This window comes from Rattus rattus, chromosome 10 (assembly GCF_011064425.1).
Source record: "Rattus rattus isolate New Zealand chromosome 10, Rrattus_CSIRO_v1, whole genome shotgun sequence".
Lineage (NCBI taxonomy): Eukaryota > Metazoa > Chordata > Mammalia > Rodentia > Muridae > Rattus > Rattus rattus.
The window spans coordinates 77,797,141-77,819,236 of NC_046163.1; the positions used below are offsets into that span (position 1 = coordinate 77,797,141).

The following is a 22,096-nucleotide window of genomic DNA, read 5'->3' on the forward strand; positions in this document are numbered from 1 at the left end:
GAAATGCAAATCAAAACAACCCTGAGATTTCACCTCACACCAGTGAGAATGGCTAAGATCAAATACTCAAGTGACAGCAAATGCTGGCGAGGATGCGGAGAAAGAGGGACACTCCTCCATTGTTGGTGGGGTTGCAGACTGGTACAACCATTCTGGAAATCAGTCTGGAGGTTTCTCAGAAAATTGGACATTGAACTACCTGAGGATCCAGCTATACCTCTCTTGAGCATATACCCAAAAGATGCCCCAACATATAAAAAAGACACGTGCTCCACTATGTTCATAGCAGCCTTATTTATAATAGCCAGAAGCTGGAACGGACCCAGATGCCCTTCAGCAGAGGAATGGATACAGAAAATGTGGTACATCTACACAATGGAATATTACTCAGCTATCAAAAACAATGCCTTTATGAAATTCTTAGGCAAATGGTTGGAACTGGAAAATATCATCCTGAGTGAGGTAACCCAATCACAGAAAAACACACATGGTATGCACTCATTGATAAGTGTCTATTAGCCCAAAGGCTTGAATTACACTAGATGCCTAGAACAAATGAAACTCAAGACAGATGATCAAAATGTGAGTGCTTCACTCCTTCTTTAAAAGGGGAACAAGAATACCCTTGCTAGGGAATAGGGAGGCAAAGATTAAAACAGACACAGAAGGAACACCCATTCATGAGCCTGCCCTTCATGTGGCCCATACATATACAGCCACCCAATTAGACAAGATTGATGAAGCAAAGAAGTGCAGGCCGACAGGACCTGGATGTAGATCTCTCTTGAGGACACAGCCAGAATACAGCAAATACAGAGGCGAATGCCAGCATCAAACCACTGAACTGAGAACGGGACCCCTGTTGAAGGAATCAGAGAAAGAACTTGAAGAGCTTGAAGGGGCTTGAGACCCCTTATGAACAACAATGCCAAGCAACCAGAGCTTCCAGGGACTAAGCTACTACCTAAGGACTATACATGGACTGACCCTGGACTCTGACCTCATAGGTAGCAATGAATATTCTAGTAAGATCACCAGTGGAAGGGGAAGCCCTGGGTCCTGCTAAGACTGAACCCCCAGTGAACGGGATTGTTGGGGGGAGGGCGGCAGTGGTGGGAGGATGGGGAGGGGAAAACCCATAAAGAAGGGGAGGGGGAGGGATTAGGGGGATGTTGCCCGGAAACCGGGAAAGGGAATAACACTCAAAATGTAAGTAAGAAACACTCAAGTTAATAAAAAAAAAAAAAAAAAAAAAAAGGGAAAAAAAAAAGATCCAGTGATCATTCAAAAAAAAGAAAAAAGAAAAAGAAATAGACCACACATCCATATAGGTGCACACATTTTGTCTGTGTCTATGAATTCTCTTTTATAATGGAGATATAAGCAATTTGGAAGAAAAGTAATGTATGTTTCTTTTTATCATAAAGGCAAAAGCTAAGATTTTTCAATCCTGCACAGTAAAATTGTGTTCTTACGTTGAATCTTTCTTCCCATATGCATTAGCCCTAAACAAATGGTAGTCAGTACCTCATAATAACTATACTACCAAGTAAGTCCTGAGGACTGAAATGGACTAGAAAGGTTTCAGGCAATGGTAAATACTGTCGTTAGCATAAAGATTGTCATCCCTTTGTTAACCTTTTCACTAAGTATTCCTTCATCAAGGGGATAATATAGAGGTTGCTGATACCAAGAAACCTACATTGTCTTTCCTCATTCTATAGAATTTTACTTTCAGTGATTTTGTTTATTTAGCAACTAAATTGAACTGACATCATTAAAGATGAAAAGGCCACCTCTGCCTACTGCAGAAATCAAGCCCCACCCCCACTCCTGCAATATGTCCATTAAAACTAGAATTGACTGGAGCCTGCTATGACAGTTAGCAGGCCTTGATGGAAAAAATAAATTCACCTTCTGCCAGAATCAAGGAAACTATAACCTCAGTGCTTTCCTGTCTTAACCTCAGGCAAACACCTAGGCCACTATGTTGGACTAGATTTAGTCTGAAGCAACACAAGCACATCACATCACAACACACACACACACACACACACACACACACACACACACACACACACACACACACACAGCTGTAAAAGACTGTGAGAGTGTGAAACCTTTTTCAAGAAAGACTTTTTCTTCCATAACCCCATCTACGCAGATGTTTGTGCACCTCAGGATTGAGAAAGAAGGCTCTCCCTTCAAATCCCCCCCCACACACTCACACGTAACACACTATGTCTTACAAGTCTTTGTTTCTAATAATCTCTCTCCTCAGGCATGATCAGGACTGTCCACAGAAGGAAGCCTCTTTACTTAATAATGCTTATTCACTCATTCTAAATGGATGTATCTCTGTATGCTTTTTATAATCTGTTGTTCTTTCTTCTCAGTTTCTAATAGAAGATATTATCTAGAATGATATGTATACAACATCCCTCTCAGTGGATATAGTCTTAGAGAGCATAGAAATTCTACATAAGGCATAGCTAGGCTCTCCTTGTCTCAAATCCAATATGAGCAGATGTCAGAGTGGAAAAACAGTTAACAGCTCACATCTTGTTCCACAGCCATGAGATAGAGTGAGTGCACTACAATGGCATGAGTCTTTTGAAATATTAAATTTGGCCCACAGTGACACCAATCCTCCAACAATGCCATACATTCTAAGTCTTCCCAAAAATTTTTGCAAACAGACAGTCATGAATTCAAATATATGTGCTCACAAGGAGACCATTCTCATGGAAATCACCAGAATTACCCCTATGTTAGCAGTTAATAATTAGCAATATGCAATAAAATTCGTAAGCCAATGGTTACCCAAGTAGCATGAGTAATCTAAATTCTCATCTACTGATTGGTAAATGTTATTACTCAGCATGCCAGAGCAAGTCAAAGACAATGATTTTTTAACATCATCATAAATCCTTCCAGATTTATTTCAGCTGGCAAAGGAGACAGCCTAACGCAAAAAATAAAAAAATAAAAAATAAAATATTTTTAAGATGAGTTCCTATCAAAAGTAAATGGTACAGAATAACTAGAACCATTTCCACTCAGTCCATCTGCATACAAACATTCAAAATCTCATTAGTATAACTTTCAAGGGAAGACCTATAAGGAAAGAGTGTAATTGTATAACATTAAGTTAATAAAAGCATTGCACTAAAACAAAATAAAAAAAAAAATCTAAGTGGGCCAGTATGACAAATGTGGTCAGTCCTGTCTAATGGTCAATGGCAATAAAGAGAATGTATAACTTTCTCTTGAGTCACTGGCTCCATGGCCTAGCATGCTATAATCTTGTAAAACTGGTTCTTCCTATGCCGCTTAAATAAAAAGAAAGTCAAATTTCTATACCCATGACAGGGAAAAGCAGACCAGCTAAAACTATGGGCAGAGTTGAAACCTAGATGGGGAGCATTATATGCCTTTTTCTGAGTCTTATGACATTTTCCCTGTCTTCTAGTCTTCCTTGTGCCTAATATTACCTCTGTTGGCTTTCTTACAAATTAATATACCATGAATAAAACAATAAATAACTCCTTTTTTCTTTGATATTTCAAAGTATTTTGGAAGGTTAATCCAAAGACAGAACCAGCTGATAAGATTCTAATTAAAAAGAAAGAGAATAATAATTAGTACAATTAAATGAACACAAATGAAGGGTAGACTAATTTAAAAAGGGGTAACCTTTCTGTATTTCAACTAAATTAATAAAATGATAAAGACATTAAGCTATGTAAATTTATATATACACTACAACTCTTCAAAACACATAGGAAAAACTATACAGAGATACACGGACACAGCAAATGAAATTTGAAAATTCACTCAACACACATATTATTTTATAAAGTAAACCAAAGAATTAAAACAATGGAACAAATAGAAAGCAAGAACTATAGATAGATGTTTACACTCTTACATACGAGTAATTGCATTGAATGTAAATGGCTCAAGTATACCAAGTAAAGGTTTGGATTAAAATTTATTAAAAAATTATGTGTTGTCCACCAAAAAATGATAAAGACAACTTAAAAGAAAAAGAATGGGAATAAACCCTTTATAATTCTAATTTAAGCTCAGTTTTTGCAAAACAGAGGAAGCAGAGCTCTGAATTTAAGTCCAGCCTGATCTGCAGAGTACATTTTAGGACAGCAAAACCTTTAGATGGAACTCCTGTCTCAACACAGAAAAAGAAAAGAAACGAAAGAAGAGAAAAGAAATAATGAAATAAAACAAAAGGAGATCTCATATATCAATATTCATGTCAGGTAAAGTAGACTTTAAAGCAAGATTATTGCCAGAGAAAGAGAAAGCCATTACATGGCAAACAAACCCTTAGAGTCTGAACAAATATTAATTATCAGAACTCAACATGTGATTACACCACTCTGAGAACTGGAAAAGATACACAAATGCTTAATTACATCTGGAATCATACATACTATTATTGAGTTCCTATACATATTCAATATGTACACACCCACACACACACACACACACACACACACACACACACACACCACACACAGCACACACACAAGCCTAGAGCATCTGTTTGGTGACTGTATCTTTTACATATGTCAGGGAAGCTGCGCCCATCAATTTCCACAATAGAGCTGCCTAAGCAAAATCTGCACAGTGAAAATACCAGTTGGCACGCCATGTGGTTGGGGAAATCTGAAAAGATGAAGTGTTACAGGAAATTAATGGCTGCTGAAAGAGAGACCATATCTTCTCTAGGGAAAAGCCCGTTCATAGGTTGTTCAATTTCACACAATCAGCCCTAAAATGATATGCATATGAACAGCAAGAAATGGACTCAGTCGGTAGTGTGTGTGTGTGTGTGTGTGTGTGTGTGTGTGTGTGTGTGTGTGTGTGTTTAATGATAACTAAAGAAATGGGGTCATAAAATTGAAAAGGAGTGTACATGCATGGAGATGCCCCAACAATTAGAGTGAAAAAGGAATATTGAAGGATAATATTTTTAAGACTCTTCATCTGATTCAAGGTGTGTTATGAAAAATAGATATTAGTAAACTAGAGAAAGTCCTTTAATCCACTGTGAGTATAAGTGATTGACAAGGATCTGCTAAGACACTAACAGTGCAGTAGCATTTGTAATGCTCTGCTTAATATAATCAATCAGTAGACGTGTAATGTTCTAGCCACAAAATTCACCAGGACCTGTGCTTTCATTGTACTTCTAGTCTACATAGATCTCAAATCCTCCCCAAAGCCTATAAAGCCCCATTCTCTGAATGTCTGTACTTGATTTTACCAGTGGAAAAAAAGCAGTTGCTTCTTCTTAACTGTTTCTTTACTTGAAAAACTCAGCTAATAGGACAGTGAGAATTTTTTTTTTCATTTTTAACTTTTAAGGAAAGGCTTTCATAACAAAGCCTTGTCTCAGAGGTGCTATATAATGGAACATGACTTAAAGTCATGATCTGCCTGCCTTCACCTCTCACATGGTGAGATAACAGGTATGTAGCACCATGCTAATTGAAGGTTGAATAAAATACATTGCTTAGGCCCACATGTGTGAACAATTAGCATTCAGGAGGTGTCCCTGTTCTGGAAGGTTGTGGAATAGTAAGGAAGCAGGACTTTACTTTAGGTTGGTCATTGGCAGCTGACCTGGAATTTACATAGCCCAGGCACAAGTTCTGTTCATCCTGTTTTTTAAGTGATAATGGGATGTAACCAGCCGGCCTCCTATTTCTATTGCCAGGGTTTCTTCTCTGCCAGAATAAAATGAATTCCCTCATACTGTGAACCAGAATGTGGCCTACCTATTTTTAATTGCTTTTTGTCAGACTAGTTAGAAAATTAACTAACACACCTGTATTTATTTTGTGGCTGGATAGAATCCAGAGTTTCAGGAATGCTTGGCAGGCACTCTTCCAACTGAACTATGTACCCAGCTTTGGCTGGTGAAAACTCTAAATAAACCCAATGTGAACTGTTACAGGAGTGGGGTACCAGAAGCAATACTTACCCAAAGTCCACAAACCACTGGTTAACAGAGACAGTGACTTACCACTGAGTAGATCTGATGCTTGCGTCTTTTGGCCAAGTCAATTATGTTCACTCCATTGTAGTAAAGGTTTTCCATACAGCCATGGAAGTTTTTCTTTACAAAGGTCCCAGGTTTGCTTGGTACTGGGATTCCTCCAAAACTGAGCTTTATGGTAGAAGAAATAAAAGTCAACTCTTGGTTACAAGCAGAAATTTAAGACAAGTAACTTCATTTCTCTAGACTTAGTTGCATGAGTGAACCAAGTGGCTTTAGTAATTATAGACGCCATTTGATTATTCATTCAAAGGATCCTGATTAGTCCATGTTAAAAGATCTGTAATTGCTTGTCTCTTAAGGACTCACTTTATAAAACATTTTCATATCTTTCTTAATACTTTTAATACTAAATAAAACAGTAATTTAAAGGGACAGGAAAGAAAAAAGAAGAAAAAAAAATCAACATCTTTATTGCTTACACAAAGCACAGCAGCAGTGAAAATATAGCAGAAAAATGATAAGGAATAAAGCAGATTCACTTCCCCACAGTAAAATCCAGTTCTAAACCCACAGTACCAAAAAGTTTATGTGCACAATGTTGTTTTCCCAACTGTCACCTATAAGGACAAAGGATTGAAATAACTCAAAATTCCCTACGGATTTGGGAAGCTGTTAAGAATCAGCATAATGAAACTGTTATCATACCATTATTAAAATGCAATTTTGATTGTAACGTACAAGAATTATAACTGGTTGTGAAAGATATAGTCATTGATGAGAAAGTTGTGCGCATAAGGACCAGTAGATGCTAGTGGGTAAAAGCATTAGACTTACAGCCTCAGCAATCCAGGCTTAATTCCTAGAACCCTTGTTAAAACAAACAAATAAAGAAATAAACAAAAACAGCAATTAAAAAAAAAATAAAGGCAAAATCTACACTTGTGGTCCCAGCACTACTTCAAATAGATGGTAAGCCAAGCCAGGAGAAGCATCCAGCAATGAAGCTGCCAGCTAGTCCATAGTTACAATGCAGCAGCTAAGTCAGAAGAGATCCTGTCTAAAGGTAAAAAGGAAACAACTACTGAAAGTTGTCCTCTGACTTCTACAGGCAAATCAGAACGATCAAAGGTGTGTCCATGCGTATTTCAAATACACACACACACACACACACACACACACACACACACACACACACACACACACAAACATCTTATACAAAATCTCTCTCTGTCTCTCTCTGTTTCCCTCTCTCTTTCCTCTCTCTCTCTCTCTCTCTCTCTCTCTCTCTCACACACACACACACACACACACACACACACACACACACACACACACACCTACAAAGATTAGAAACAGTTACATTTCTATGGTAGATGTTTGGGATGATTACAGAATATTAGTTTTCTTTCCTATGTATATTTTCAGTACAGTAACAGAAATAATTATGATAGCCATAGTAAAGAACAAACTATCTGTTGGGAATACTGCCTCTGCTATGCATGACAAGAAAATAGTAACTATCCTCTCATTTTCCTCACCCTCACTAACCAACAACCAGGTTTTCTCTATTGCTTTAAGCTACATTACCTAGGACTCTCTGACTTCTTGTACTAGATCTTCGTGTATGACTTTTAGATAATTTCTTTGTATTTGAGGAGTATAAGCACGGTATGGGCACAAAAACATTTTATTTGTTAAGTTAATTTTCTATATTTTTATTTTATTTTATTTTTCTGGTCAAAATTTCCTAAAACCTGTCTAAAACATTTTAAAGAATTTTAAACAACAATAATATAGAAATAAAGAATGCAAACAACAATATAAACTTTCTATTTTCCTATTATACAGTTATCGTGACTTTCTCATTAAGAAAATATTTTCCACTCATTCTGTATTTTGGTTATTTTATTGATATTAACATATATTAAATAACAGTTAATTATACTTATAGTCATTCTTTTCCAAAACTGAACTTTATATCAAGTAAAAAGTGTAAGTTTATTGTTAGTAAGAAGCTGGAAAGAACCCAGATGTCCTTCAACAGATGAATGTATACAGAAAATGTGGTACTTGTACACAATGGAGTACTACTCAGCTATGACATTCTTAGGCAAATGGATGGAACTTCAAAATATCCTGTGTGAGGTAACCCAGTCACAAAAGAAAACACTTGGTATGTTCTCAGTGATGAGTGGATATTAGCCCAAATGATTGTTACACCAAAGATACAATTCACAGAAAACATGAAGCTCAAGAAGAAGAAAGATCAAAGTGTGGATGCTTCAGTCCTTCTTAAGGGGAAACAAAACACTCAAGGGAGAAAATATGGAGACAAAGTGCAGAGACTGAAGAGACTGAAGGGCAGGCCATCCAGAGACTGCCACACCTTAGGATCCATACCATATACAGACACCAAATGCAGACAATATTGTGGATGTCAAGAAGTGCTTGCTGACAGGAGTCTGATACAGCTGTCTCCTGAAAGGCTATGCCAGAGCCTAACAAATACAGAGGCAGATGTTTGCTCCAAACCTTAGACTGAGAATGGAGTCCTCAATGGAGGAATTATAGAAAGGACTGAAGGAGCTTAAGGGGTTAGCAAGCCCATAGGAAGAACAACAATACCAAGCAACAGGACATGCCAGAGCTTCTGGAGACTAAACCACCAAACAAAGAATACACATGGAGCGACCCATGGCTCTAGCTGCATATGTTGCAGAATATGGGTCATGTCATTGGGCATCAATGAAAGGAAACCCCTTGGTCCTGTGAAAGCTGTATAACACAGTGTAGGGAAATGGCAGGTTTGGGAGGTGGGAGGGAGTGGGTGGGTGGATCAAGCTGCATCCTCATGGAGGCAGGGGTTGAGGGATCGAATGGGGGGATTCTGGAGGGAAATCCTAGAAAGGGGCTAACATTTGAAATATAAAGCAAAGATCCAACAAAAGCAAAACAAAAAAAAAGTTGAATTCTAGCATATAGTCTTAAGTTCACAAAATCACTGTGAGCTTTTACAATAACTCCTTATTTTATTTGCATTGAGATGGACATACACATATTTTAAGTAGAAAATCAATTTAAGTTTTAATTTCTTTGTTCAAATCAAGATTTATATGATAGGAACTAAGGAAGTTTTATAACAGTTTGTAGTTCTTAATGCAATCCCCATCAAAATGCCAATCCAATTCTTCAAAGGGTTAGACAGAACAATTTGTAAATTCATCTGAAATAACAAACAACCCAGGATAGCTAAAACTATTCTCAACAATAAAGGGACTTCAGGGGGAATCACTATCCCTGAACTCAAGCAGTATTACAGAGCAATAGTAATAAAAACTGCATGGTATTGGTACAGAGACAGACAGATAGACCAATGGAACAGAATTGAAGACCCAGAAACGAACCCACACACCTAAGGTAACTAGAATTTTGACAAAGGAGCCAAAACCATCAAATGGAAAAAAGATAGCATTTTCAGCAAATGGTGCTGGTTCAACTGGAGGTCAACATGTAGAAGAATGCAGATCAATCCATGCTTATTACCCTGTACAAAGATTAAGTCCCAGTGGATCAAGGACCTCCACATCAAACCAGATACACTCAAACTAATAGAAGAAAAAGTGGGGAAGCCTCTCGAACACATGGGCACTGAAGAAAATTTCCTGAACAAAACACCAATGGCTTATGCTCTAAGATCAAGAATCGACAAATGGGATCTCATAAAACTGCAAAGATTCTGTAAGGCAAAGGATACTGTGGTTAGAACAAAATGGCAACCAACAGATTGGGAAAAGATCTTTCCCAATCCTACAACAGAGAGAGGGCTTATATCCAAAATATACAAAGAACTCAAGAAGTTAGACTGCAGGGAGTCAAGTAACTCTATTAAATATGGGGTTCAGAGCTAAACAAAGAATTCACAGCGGAGGAATGCTGAATGGCTGAGAAACACCTAAAGAAGTGTTCAACATCTTTAGTCATATGAGAAATGCAAATCAAAACAACCCTGAGATTTCACCTCACACCAGTGAGAATGGCTAAGATCAAAAACTCAGGTGATAGCAAATGCTGGCGAGGATGTGGAGAAAGAGGAACATTCCTCCATTGTTGGTGGGATTGCAGACTGGTACAACCATTGTGGAAATCATTCTGGAGATTCCTCAGAAAATTGGACATTGAACTGCCTGAGGATCCAGCTATACCTCTCTTGGGCATATACCCAAAAGATGCCCCAACATATAAAAAAGACACATTCTCCCCTATGTTCATAGCAGCCTTATTTATAATAGCCAGAAGCTGGAAAGAACCCAGATGCCCTTCAACAGAGGAATGGATACAGAAAATATTGTACATCTACACAATGGAATATTACTCAGCTATCAAAAACAACGACTTTATGAAATTCATAGACAAATGGTTGGAACTGGAAAATATCATCCTGAGTGAGGTAACCCAATCACAGAAAAACACACATGGTATGCACTCATTGATAAGTGGCTATTAGCCCAAATGCTTTAATTATCCTAGATGCATAGAACACATGAAACTCAAGACGGATGATCAAAATGTGAGTGCTTCACTCCTTCTTTAAAAGGGGAACAAGAATACCCTTGGCAGGGAATAGGGAGACAAAGATTAAAAGAAAGGCAGAAGGAACACCCATTCAGAGCCTGCTCCATATGTGGCCCGTACATATACAGCCACCCAATTAGACAAGATGGATGAAGCAAAGAATTGCAGGCTGACAGGAGCTGGATGTAGATCTCTCTTGAGAGACACAGCCAGAATACAGCAAATACAGAGGCGATTGCCAGCAGCAAACCACTGAACTAAGAACGGGACGCCTGTTGAAAGAATTAGAGAAAGAACTGTAAGAGCTTGAAGGGGCTCGAGACCCCATATGAACAACAATGCCAACCAACCAGAGCTTCTAGGGACTAAGCCACTACCCAAAGACCATACATGGACTACCCTGGGTTCCAACCTCATAGGTAGCAAGAATAGCCTAGTAAGATCACCAGTGGAAGGGGAAGCTCTTGGTCCTGCTAAGACTGAACCCCCAGTTGTTGGGGGAGGGCCGAAGGGGGAGGATGGGGAGGGGAACACCATGCAGAAGGGAGAGGGAGGGACTAGGGGATGGTACCCTGAAACCGGGAAAGGTAATAACATCTTTAATGTAAATAAGAAATACTCAAGTTAATAAAAAAAAAAAAAAACAGTTTGTAGTTCTTGAAAAAGGTTAAAAATATTCATGAAAAATATTGATAACTTACATTTTTCACTCAATATATTATCTAAGTATTTTTAATGTGAACACTTTGTATTTTTATTGCTTATATTATTTATTTACATTTCAAATGTTATCCTCCTTCACAGTTTCCCTCTAACCTTTTGAATTTTTAAAAGGTTTCTTCTTTGTGATTTTTTTAAGTAGAATTAAATTGATAATGCAAGAAACTTCTACTTTTAGGATTTTGAACAGCTAGTAGTAAATTTGCTCTTTTAATTTTTGTGTTAGCTACATTCAATTTCAAAAAAAAAAAAACCTTTTCTTCTTTTCTTTTTCTTCAAACATAGACATTAGTGGCTGTAGAATAGTTCTAGAAAAGACTGAAGGAAAATTAAAAAAAAGTATTGTTTTTTCAATAATAAGGTTTGAATCAAAAGATTTAGGGTAGAAATAATGTAGAAAGAAAATATGGAGAACACTGAATATAACAAAACTGTAATCTCATATTGCATGGAGAGGGAACAACCTATAATGTTGTGTAGAAGATTTGAAAAGAGATTTGGTGGGGATAGGAACACAGTAGTGACGAATATGGGGGCTTTCTTGCTGATCCTCTCTGGGGCACCTAAAGTGATGGTTAATATTGACTGACCAGAATGAAGAGCCAGTGTAGGCCAAACATCTGGGCATTTCTTGGAGATGGTTTCAAAAGTGGTATAATTAAGGTAGAAACATTCAACAGATGGAGTCATGAACTGAATAAAAACAGAGAAAGTAAGTTGTATTTGACTCTCTCTGCTTCTGGACTGTGGATGCAATAGAACAAACTGCCTCAGTTTCTGCTGACATACCTTTTCTGACTTAATGGACTGTGTCCTGAAACTGTGAGCCAAAATAAATCACTTCTTTCCTTAAATTACTTTTTCTTTCACCAATATGTAAAGTAGATAAAAAAGCATTTATGCCAAGATGCTTATGTCCATTATGTTTCAAGACTGTTAAAATGGCTTGGGATTCTGAATGGCCCTAGATAAAAACATCTTGGTGGGGGATGTTGGGGGGGGCCACAATATGGAAGTCCTGAAAGCTGAAAAGATAAGACTTAGTAACTCTTCTATATCTGCCACAGGCACAAGGATGGGAAAAGAAGTTTAATATACTGTGCCTCTCAGAAAATGCACAAATGGCAGGTAACTGGACTGGGAAACCTGTGAGACATATCTCACAGATAGCACCACGTGATGGCAAAACTTCCATACAAAAGTAGCAGAAGTTGGCACGGAATTTTCTTTGATCCAATCAGCTGAAACTAGTAGGTGACATTTCTAGAACAAGTGAAAGATATGTCTATGGTGATGATACAAGACACCATAATCAGCCACTAGGCTGATTAACCATCCACAGTACAGAAATAAGGAACTCTTTAGGCTGTGTCTAGCTTTATATGTCAACTTGACATAGACTAGCATTATTACTGAGATTGTAAACTGAGGCACTGGTCAGATCACATTTGTCTGTGACTGTGTTTAGAGAAATTATCTGGATTGCTTACTTGTCTGGTAGCACCTATTGTTGGCATTTACATACCTAAGCATGTGGGTCTGGGCTGTTTAAGAAAGCAAGTTGTGTGTAGCCCTGAGAGAGCCAGGTTTCTGTTCAAGTTGAGGATGAGTTCCTGCCCTGACTCCCCTCAGTGCTGGGCTGTGACCTGGAAGTACATACCAAGGAAAACCTTCCTAATCCAAGTTGCTTTGATAGAGTATCTTATTACAGCATCAAATGAATGTCTGACAGCACAATTACGTTTGTCCCTCAAAAGCACAGGTTTATCATTATAGAAGAAACTTCATCCAACAAGAAAAGAAAATCAAAATCGAACTGAGGTATACTTGATCATGACTATCCATATTGCACTTTTAGCCTTTTTTCTATCGGCAGAGAAATTTTGTATTTTGTGAAAAACAAGAACAAAAACAAAAAAAACATCAACACATGCAAATACACACACATACACACAAACAAAACAAAACAACAAAACAAACAAACATAAAAACCAAAATCCCCATCACCAACAACAAAAAACTCCTAAGAATGGATGAGGTGCCTAAAATAGAGAAATAGCTTCGACTTTAGGTTTTCCAATGGAGATATTGAAACTGTAATTGAACTGTGAATTGGAGACTTTGTTTATTATCAGGTGGTCAGTCTGAAAAATTGTGTTTTACGGATTGACATTTTTTGCTTCATACATATTGATTTCTCTAAATATTTCCTAACACCATAAAATGCAACCACATAGAAGACAATGAATTCTTCACTAGTAATCACAATCTCAGTTCATTTGTAATTGATTTATAAGTGATTTATGAAATATTTGATAGGAAAAGTTACGAAGTTTTACTTTGCATTACCTCTCTGACCAAGTCGGTATTGTGTATGATTCACAGTAGATAAATCATGGAAGTTATTATTTTCAAAGATTTGCACTGATTGCTTATAAACTGTTCTGACTTGCTCCATTAATGTGACAGATGCTCAAGTTCCTGATTTCGATTTCTCCTTGACTCTGCCACCTGAAGTTCTCAGGAAAATGTCATACCTATGACAACCATTCTACAAGAAATCTACATTTAACTTCTACCATTGACTGAGTGACAATCTTACAGAACTGGTCTCCATTTAGTCTTCTCTATAGCTATCCAGTTTCCACTTCTGTATCTGACCTAACATCCTTTTAACAGCTAGTATCCATCTACCCAAAGTTTTAAGAATGTCATCAGAAAACATTCAAGACCTACAGCAGGGAATTCTCACTATCTTATACCTGATTGTCCCTTCAAATTTATTTGATATATGAATTTCTTTGCATTACCATGCTGGCACACAGTATGAGAGTCAGTGTGTATCTGTGTTCTTGGGTCAGAGTCACTCATATTTGGTACCATAATAAATTACCTCTTACTCATTTGAGGTGACTCTGTCCCTTGGGTAATCCATCTAGCTCTGCAACTTCCCTTGGATAAATTCCCTTAACATTCCCCCTACCGTCTTTCACCTGAAACATGCTATAGGGAAGCTTACTGCACGGCAGAGTAAGCCAGTTATTTTAGTGTGGCAGTGAATAGCTTTTCTCCTAAGCATAATATTTGTTTATATTTTTTATGATGTCAATGTACAGTAAATATGGAGTAAATTAGGAAGCATAATGACAGACTATGACCTTTATATGCTATCTTAATTTTTACATTTAAAAGTACTAATTATCTTATGCTATTTTCTATATACTTTAATGAGTTTACCTTTAAAATATTTTAATTAAATTTGCTTCAAAATCCTATCCTTTTTTTTTTTTATTAACTTGACTATTTCTTATTTACATTTCGAATGTTATTCCCTTTCCCGGTTTCTGGGCAAACATCCCCCTAATCCCTCACCCTCCCCTTCTTTATGGGTGTTCCCTTCCCCATCCTCCCCCAATTGCTGCCCTTTCCCCAACAATCACGTTCACTGGGGGTTCAGTCTTAGCAGGACCAAGGGAATCCCCTTCCACTGGTGATCTTACTAGGATATTCATTGCTACCTATGAGGTCAGAGTCTAGGGTCAGTCCATGTATAATATTTAGGTAGTGGCTTAGTACCTGGAATCTCTAGTTGTTTGCATTGTTGTTCAAAAGGGGCCTCGAGTCCCTTCAAGCTCTTTCAGTTCTTTCTCTGATTCCTTCAACAGGGGTCCCGTTCTCAGTTCAGTGGTTTGATGCTGGCATTCGCCTCTGTATTTGCTGTATTCTGGCTGTGTCTCTCGGGAGAGATCTACATCCGGCTCCTGTTGGCCTGCACGTCTTTGCTTCATCCATCTTGTCTAATTGGGTGGCTGTTTATGTATGGGCCACATGTAGGGCAGACTCTGAATGGGTGTTCCTTCTGTGTCTGTTTTAATCTTGGCCTCTCTATTCCCTGCCAAGGGTATTCTTGTTCCCCTTTAAAAGAAGGAGTGAAGCATTCACATTTTGATCATCCGTCTTGAGTTTCATATGTTCTATGCATCTAGGGTAATTAAAGCATTTGGGCTAATAGCCACTTATCAATGAGTGCATACCATGTGTGTTTTTCTGTGATTGGGTTACCTCACTCAGGATGATATTTTCCAGTTCCCTCCATTTGTCTATGAATTTCATAAAGGCATTGTTTTTGATAGCTGAGTAATATTCCATTGTGTAGATGTACCACATTTTCAGTATCCATTTCTCTGTTGATGGGCATCTAGGTTCTTTCCAGCTTCTGGCTATTATAAATAAGGCTGCTATGAACATAGGGGAGAATGTGTCTTTTTTATATGTTGGGGCATCTTTTGGGTATATGCCCAAGAGAGGTATAGCTGGATCCTCAGGCAGTTCAATGTCCAATTTTCTGAGGAATCTCCAGAATGATTTCCACAATGGTTGTACCAGTCTGCAATCCCACCAACAATGGAGGAATGTTCCTCTTTCTCCACATCCTCGCCAGCATTTGTTGTCACCTTAATTTTTTATCTTAATCATTCTCACTGGTGTGAGGTGAAATCTCAGGGTTGTTTTGATTTGCATTTCCCTTATGACTAAAGATGTTGAACATTTCTTTAGGTGTTTCTCAGCCATTCAGCATTCCTCCGCTGTGAATTCTTTGTTTAGCTCTGAACCCCATTTTTTAATAGGGTTATTTGTCTCCCTGCGGTCTAACTTCTTGAGTTCTTTGTATATTTTGGATATAAGGCCTCTATCTGTTGTAGGATTGGGAAAGATCTTTTCCCAATCTGTTGGTGACCCTTTTGTCCTAACCACAGTGTCCTTTGCCTTACAGAATCTTTGCAGTTTTATGAGATCCCATTTGTCGATTCTTGATCTTAGAGCATAAGCCATTGGTGTTTTGTTCAGGAAATTTTTTCCAGTGCCCATGTGTTCGAGATGCTGCCCTAGTTTTTCTTCTATTAGTTTGAGTGTATCTGGTTTGAAATGGAGGTCCTTGATCCACTTGGACTTAAGCTTTGTACAGGGTGATAAGAATAGATCGATCTGCATTCTTCTACATGCTGACCTCCAGTTGAACCAGCACCATTTGCTGAAAATGCTACCTTTTTTTCATTTGATGGTTTTGGCTCCTTTGTCAAAAATCAGGTGCCCTTAGGTGTGTGGGTTCATTTCTGGGTCTTCAATTCTGTTCCATTGGTCTATCTGTCTGTCTCTGTACCAATACCATGCAGTTTTTATCACTATTGCTCTGTAATATTGCTTGAGTTCAGGGATAGTGATTCCCCCTGAAGTTCTTTTATTGTTGAGAATAGTTTTAGCTATCCTGGGTTTTTTGTTATTCCAAATGAATTTGCATATTGTTCTGTCTAACTCTTTAAACAACTGGATTGGTATTTTGATAGGGATTGCATTGAATCTGTAGATCGCTTTTGGTAAAATGACCATTTTTACTATATTAATCCTCCCAATCCATGAGCATGGAAGATATTTCCATCTTCTGAGGTCTTCTTCAATTTCTTTCTTCAGAGTCTTGAAGTTCTTATTGTACAGATCTTTTACTTGCTTGGTTAAAGTCACACCGAGGTACTTTATATTGTTTGGGTCTATTATGAAGGGTGTTGTTTCCCTAATTTCTTTCTCAGCTTGTTTCTCTTTTGTATAGAGGAAGGCTACTGATTTATTTGAGTTAATTTTATACCCAGCCACTTTGCTGAAGTTGTTTATCAGCTTTAGTAGTTCTGTGGTGGAACTTTTGGGATCACTTAAATATACTATCATATCATCTGCAAAGAATGATATTTTGACTTCTTCTTTACCAATCTGAATCCCCTTGATTTCCTTTTGTTGTCTGATTGCTCTGGCTAGAACTTCAAGAACTATATTGAATAAGTAGGGAGAGAGTGGGCAGCCTTGTTTAGTTCCTGATTTTAGTAGGATTGCTTCAAGTTTCTCTCCATTTAGTTTAATGTTAACAACTGGTTTGTTGTATATGGCTTTTACTATGTTTAGGTACGGGCCTTGAGTTCCTATTCTTTCCAGGACTTTTATCATGAAGGTGTATTGAATTTTGTCAAATGCTTTCTCAGTATCTAATGAAATGATCATGTGGTTTTGTTCTTTCAGTTTGTTTATATAATGGATCATGTTGATGGTTTTCCGTATATTAAACCATCCCTGCATGCCTGGGATGAAGCTTACTTGATCATGGTGGATGATTGTTTTGATGTGCTCTTGGATTCGGTTTGCCAGAATTTTTTTGAGTATTTTTCGTCGATATTCATAAGGGAAATTGGTCTGTAGTCCTCTTTCTTTGTTGTGTCTTTGTGTGGTTTAGGTATAAGAGTAATTGTGGCTTCGTAGAAGGTATTCGGTAGTGATCCATCTGTTTCAATTTTGTGTTATAGTTTGGATTGTATTGGTATGAGGTCTTCTAGGAAGGTCTGATTGAATTCGGCACTAACCCCTTCTGGACCTGGGCTCTTTTTGGTTTGGAGACCTTTAATGACTGCTTCTATTTCCTTAGGAGTTATGGTGTTGTTTAAATGGTTTATCTGTTCCTGATTTAACTTCGGTACCTGGTATCTGTCTAGGAAATTGTCCATTTCCTGCAGATTTTCAAGTTTTGTTGAATATAGGCTTTTATAGTAAGATTTGTTGATTTTTCGAATTTCCTACGAATCTGTAGTTAAGTCTTCCTTTTCATTTCTGATTTTGTTAATTTGGACACACTCTCTGTGTCCTCTCGTTAGTCTGGCTAAGGGTTTATCTATCTTGTTGATTTTCTCAAAGAACCAACTTTTGGTTCTGTTGATTCTTTCTATGGTCCTTTTTGTTTCTACTTGGCTGATTTGAGCTCTGAGTTTGATTATTTCCTGCCTTCTACTCCTCCTGGGTGTATTTGCTTCTTTTTGTTCTCGAGCTTTTAGGTGTGCTGTCAAGCTGCTGATAAATGCTCTCTCCTCTTTCTTTCTGCAGGCAATCAGAGCTATGTGTTTTCCTCTCAGCAGAGCTTTCATTGTGTCCCACAAGTTTGGATATGTTGTACCTTCATTTTCATTAAATTCTAAGAAGTCTTTAATTTCTTTCTTTATTTCTTCCTTGACCAGGTTATTGATGAGTACATTGTTCAACTTCCATGTATATATGGGCGTTCTTCCCTTATTTTTGTTGAAGACCAGCTAGAGCCCTTGGTGGTCTGTTAGGACACATGGGATTATTTCTATCTTTCTGTATCTATTGAATACTGTTTTATGACCATGTATATGGTCAATTTTCGAGAAAGTACCCTGAGGTGGTGAGAAAACAATATATCCTTTTGTTTTAGGATCGAATGTTCTATAAATATCTGTTATTCCATTTGATTCATGACTTCTCTTAGTCTGTCTATGTCTCTGTTTAATTTCTGTTTCCATGATCTGTTCATTGATGAGAGTGGGGTTCTGAAATCTCCTACTATTATTGTATGAAGTGCAATGTGTGCTTTGAGCTTTAGTAAGGTTTCTTTTACGTATGTAGGTGCCCTTGTATTTGGAGCATAGATATTTAGGATTGAGAGTCCATCTTGGTGGATTTTTCCTTTGATGAATATAAAGTGTCCTTCCTTACATTTTTGATGACTTTTAGTTGAAAATCGATTTTTTTTGATATTAGAATGGCTACTCCAGCTTGCTTCTTCAGACTATTTGCTTCGAAAGTTGTTTTCCAGCCTTTCACTCTGAGGTAGTGTCTGTCTTTGTCTCTGATGTGTGTTTCCAGTAGGTAGCAGAATGTAGGGTCCTCGTTACATATCCAGTTTGTTAATCTATGTATTTTTATTGAGGAGTTACATCCATTGATGTTGAGAGATATTAAGTAATAGAGATTGTTGCTTCCTGTTTTATTCGTATTTGTATGTGAGATTATGTTTGTGTGCTTCTCTTCGTTTTGTTGTTAAGATGATTAGTTTCTTGCTCTTTCTGGGGTGTAGCTTGCCTCCTTATGTTGGACTTTCCATTTATTATCCTTTGTAGTGCTGGATTTGTAGGAACATATTGTGTAATTTTGGTTTTGTCATGGAATATCTTGGTTTCTACATCTATGTTGATTGAGAGTTTTGCAGGATACAGTAACCTGGGCTGGCATTTGTGTTCTCTTAGGGTCTGTATGACATCAGTCCAGGATCTTCTGGCCTTCATAGTTTCTGGCGAAAAGTCTGGTGTAATTCTGATAGGTCTGCCTTTATATGTTACTTGACCTTTTTCGCTTACTGCTTTTAATATTCTTTCTTTATTTTGTGCATTTAGTGTTTTGACTATTATGTGACGGGAGGTGTTTCTTTTCTGGTCCAATCTATTTGGAGTTCTGTAGGCTTCTTTTATACCTATGGGTATCTCTTTTTTTAAGGTTAGGGAAGTTTTCTTCTATGATTTTGTTGAAGATATTTACTGGTCCTTTGAGCTGGGAGTCTTCACTCTCTTCTATACCTATTATCCGTAGGTTTGATCTTCTCATTGTGTTCTGGATTTTCTGTATGTTTTGTATACTTTCAGTAGCTTTTTCCGCTTTACATTGTCTTTGACAGTTGTGTCGATGATTTCTATGGAATCTTCTGCTTCTGAGAATCTCTCCTTTTTCTCTTGTATTCTGTTGGTGATGCTTGAATCTACTGCTCCTTTCCTCTTCTTTTGGTTTTCTAAATCCAGCATTGGCTCCCTTTGTCTTTTCTTTATTTCTTCTATCTCCATTTTTAATTCCATCACCTGTTTGATTGTGTTTTCCCGGAATTCTTTCAAGGATGTTTGTGATTCCTCTCTATAGGCTTCTCCTTGTATACTTATGTTTTCCTGCATTTCTCTAAGGGAATTCTTTATATCTGTCTTGAAGTTCTCCATCATCATGATCCAATGTCATTTTAAATCTAGGTCTTGCTTTTCTGGTGTGTTTGGATATCCAGTGTTTGCTTTGGTGGGAGAATTGGGCTCGGATGATGTGATGTATTCTTAGTTTCTGTTGCTTGCATACCTGCACTTGCCTCTAGCCATCAGGTTGTCTCTGTTGTTACCTTGTTCTGCTACTTCTGACAGTGGGTAGACAGTCCTATAGGCCTGTGTGTCAGGAGTGCTTTAGACCTGTTTTCCTGTTCTCTTTCAGCCAGTTATGGGAACAGAGTTCTACTTTCAGGTGTGGAGTCTTTCCTGTCTACTGGTCTTCAGCTGTTCCTGTGGGCCTGTGTCCTGAGTTCACCAGGTGGGTCGCTTGGAGCAGAAAAGTTGGTCTTACCTGTGGTCCTCCGTCTGAAGTGGCTCCTGCTTTTGAGTTCTCAGTGAGGGCCGCAACCAGGAGGGCCTGTGTCGCCTTTTCCTGGGACCCATGTACCAGGTTCCCAGATGGCATTAGGTGTTTTCCTCTGGAGTCAGAAATGTGGGCAGGATGTATTCTCTTCTGACTTCTCAGGTGTTTCTGCCCCATGGGATTTGGGTGTAGGGGGCTTTTGACCGGGTCCCTTCAGATCAGGGCGGTTTCTGGACCACAGGGGACCTCCCGCTTGAGTGCCCCTATCTTCTGCTTCCCAGAGGTCCTATACAGTTTCCTCTTGGGCCAGGAACGTGAGCAGGGGTGGGCAGTATTTGTGGTCTCTCCCGCTGTGCAGTCTCAGGTGTGCCCACCTGTCCGGGCGGTGAGCTCTCTCCAGATTCTCATTTTTAAAAGGCAATGCTTTTCTAACTGAGCCTTCTCTCCTCTGGTTCACTTGAAACTTCATTAAGGACAGCCGGAGCTGTATGCCTGGAATTCAGTCATGCTTGATGACTTTCCATCATTAGAAATGAATTCAGTAATCTCAAATTTCTGAGAAAATATATATTTTTCAGCATCGATTTGAATTGAGTTCAAGTACCTGCAACCCTCTTATACATTGCCCTGGACCCAAATCCCATTTGAGAGAGAGAGAGAGAGCTAGACCCTCAGAAGTGCAGAAACTTATGAGAACCCAGAGTCTACAAATAGTTTCTGCCCATATTTCTGACTCAAGAGAAAATTTCCTAGTGCTGTCTGTGCCACTTGGACACAGAGACCTATGTGCAGTCAGGGGCAGGACCCTTCAAGTTTCTGCCTGCACCAAGAGCTGAAAGCTGAGTGCCTACACACCTGAGAGCAGAGGTAAGACCATCTCTTCTGCTCCAAGTGACATGCCTACTGGCACCAGGACACACAAAGGCAGAAGTTCCCTGGGATAGAACACTTCTGGTTTCTGTCTGTGCCCTGAACTGAACTGAACCAATTCCACAGCTCCCTATACCAAAATCCCCTGGGGTAGAGAGCTGAACTCCCAGAAGTACAGACAAACTTGAGACCTCAGGAAAGAATTCCACTTCTGCCCACATCTGCCCTCTTCTGCCCACTGCTGCCCACATTCACGGCAAAAGAAGAAACTTCACAGTACCTCTGGATACAGGAATATGGGAGCAGTCAGCAGCAGGAACCAGCTCGTTTCTGGCTACACCCATAACTGAAGTGAACCAGTACCACAGCTCTCTGTACCCAAATGCCTTGAGGGGAAGAACAGGACTCTGAGATGTGTGGATACTCCTGAAAACCCAGAGGAGAAAAATAATTTCTGCCCACATTCCTGACCCAAGAAGGAATCACCTAGTGCCATCTGTGCCCCCTGGGCACAGGGACCTAGGAGCAGTCAGGGGCAGAACAATTTAGGTTTCTGCTTGCACCAAGAGCTGAAACTCAATAACCAGGAGTGCCTACAGACTAGATCCAGCTGAAAGAAAACAGGTATTCAGGAGTGCTGACACACAAGCCTACAAGAGGGCCAAGCCACTTTCAGAGTCAGCAAGACAACCC

At 38.6% G+C, this 22,096-nt stretch overlaps 1 protein-coding gene across 1 annotated transcript in view; it reads right to left on the bottom strand.

Moving 5' to 3' along the window:
- The window catches only part of LOC116911635 (contactin-associated protein like 5-1), a 910,869-nt gene that overhangs the window by 461,575 nt on the left and 427,198 nt on the right, over positions 1–22,096 (bottom strand). Inside the window, exon 7 of the mRNA XM_032915594.1 lies at positions 6,053–6,196. Within this exon, the coding sequence (XP_032771485.1) occupies positions 6,053–6,196 (144 nt within the window). The remainder of the gene's footprint in view (positions 1–6,052; positions 6,197–22,096) is intronic.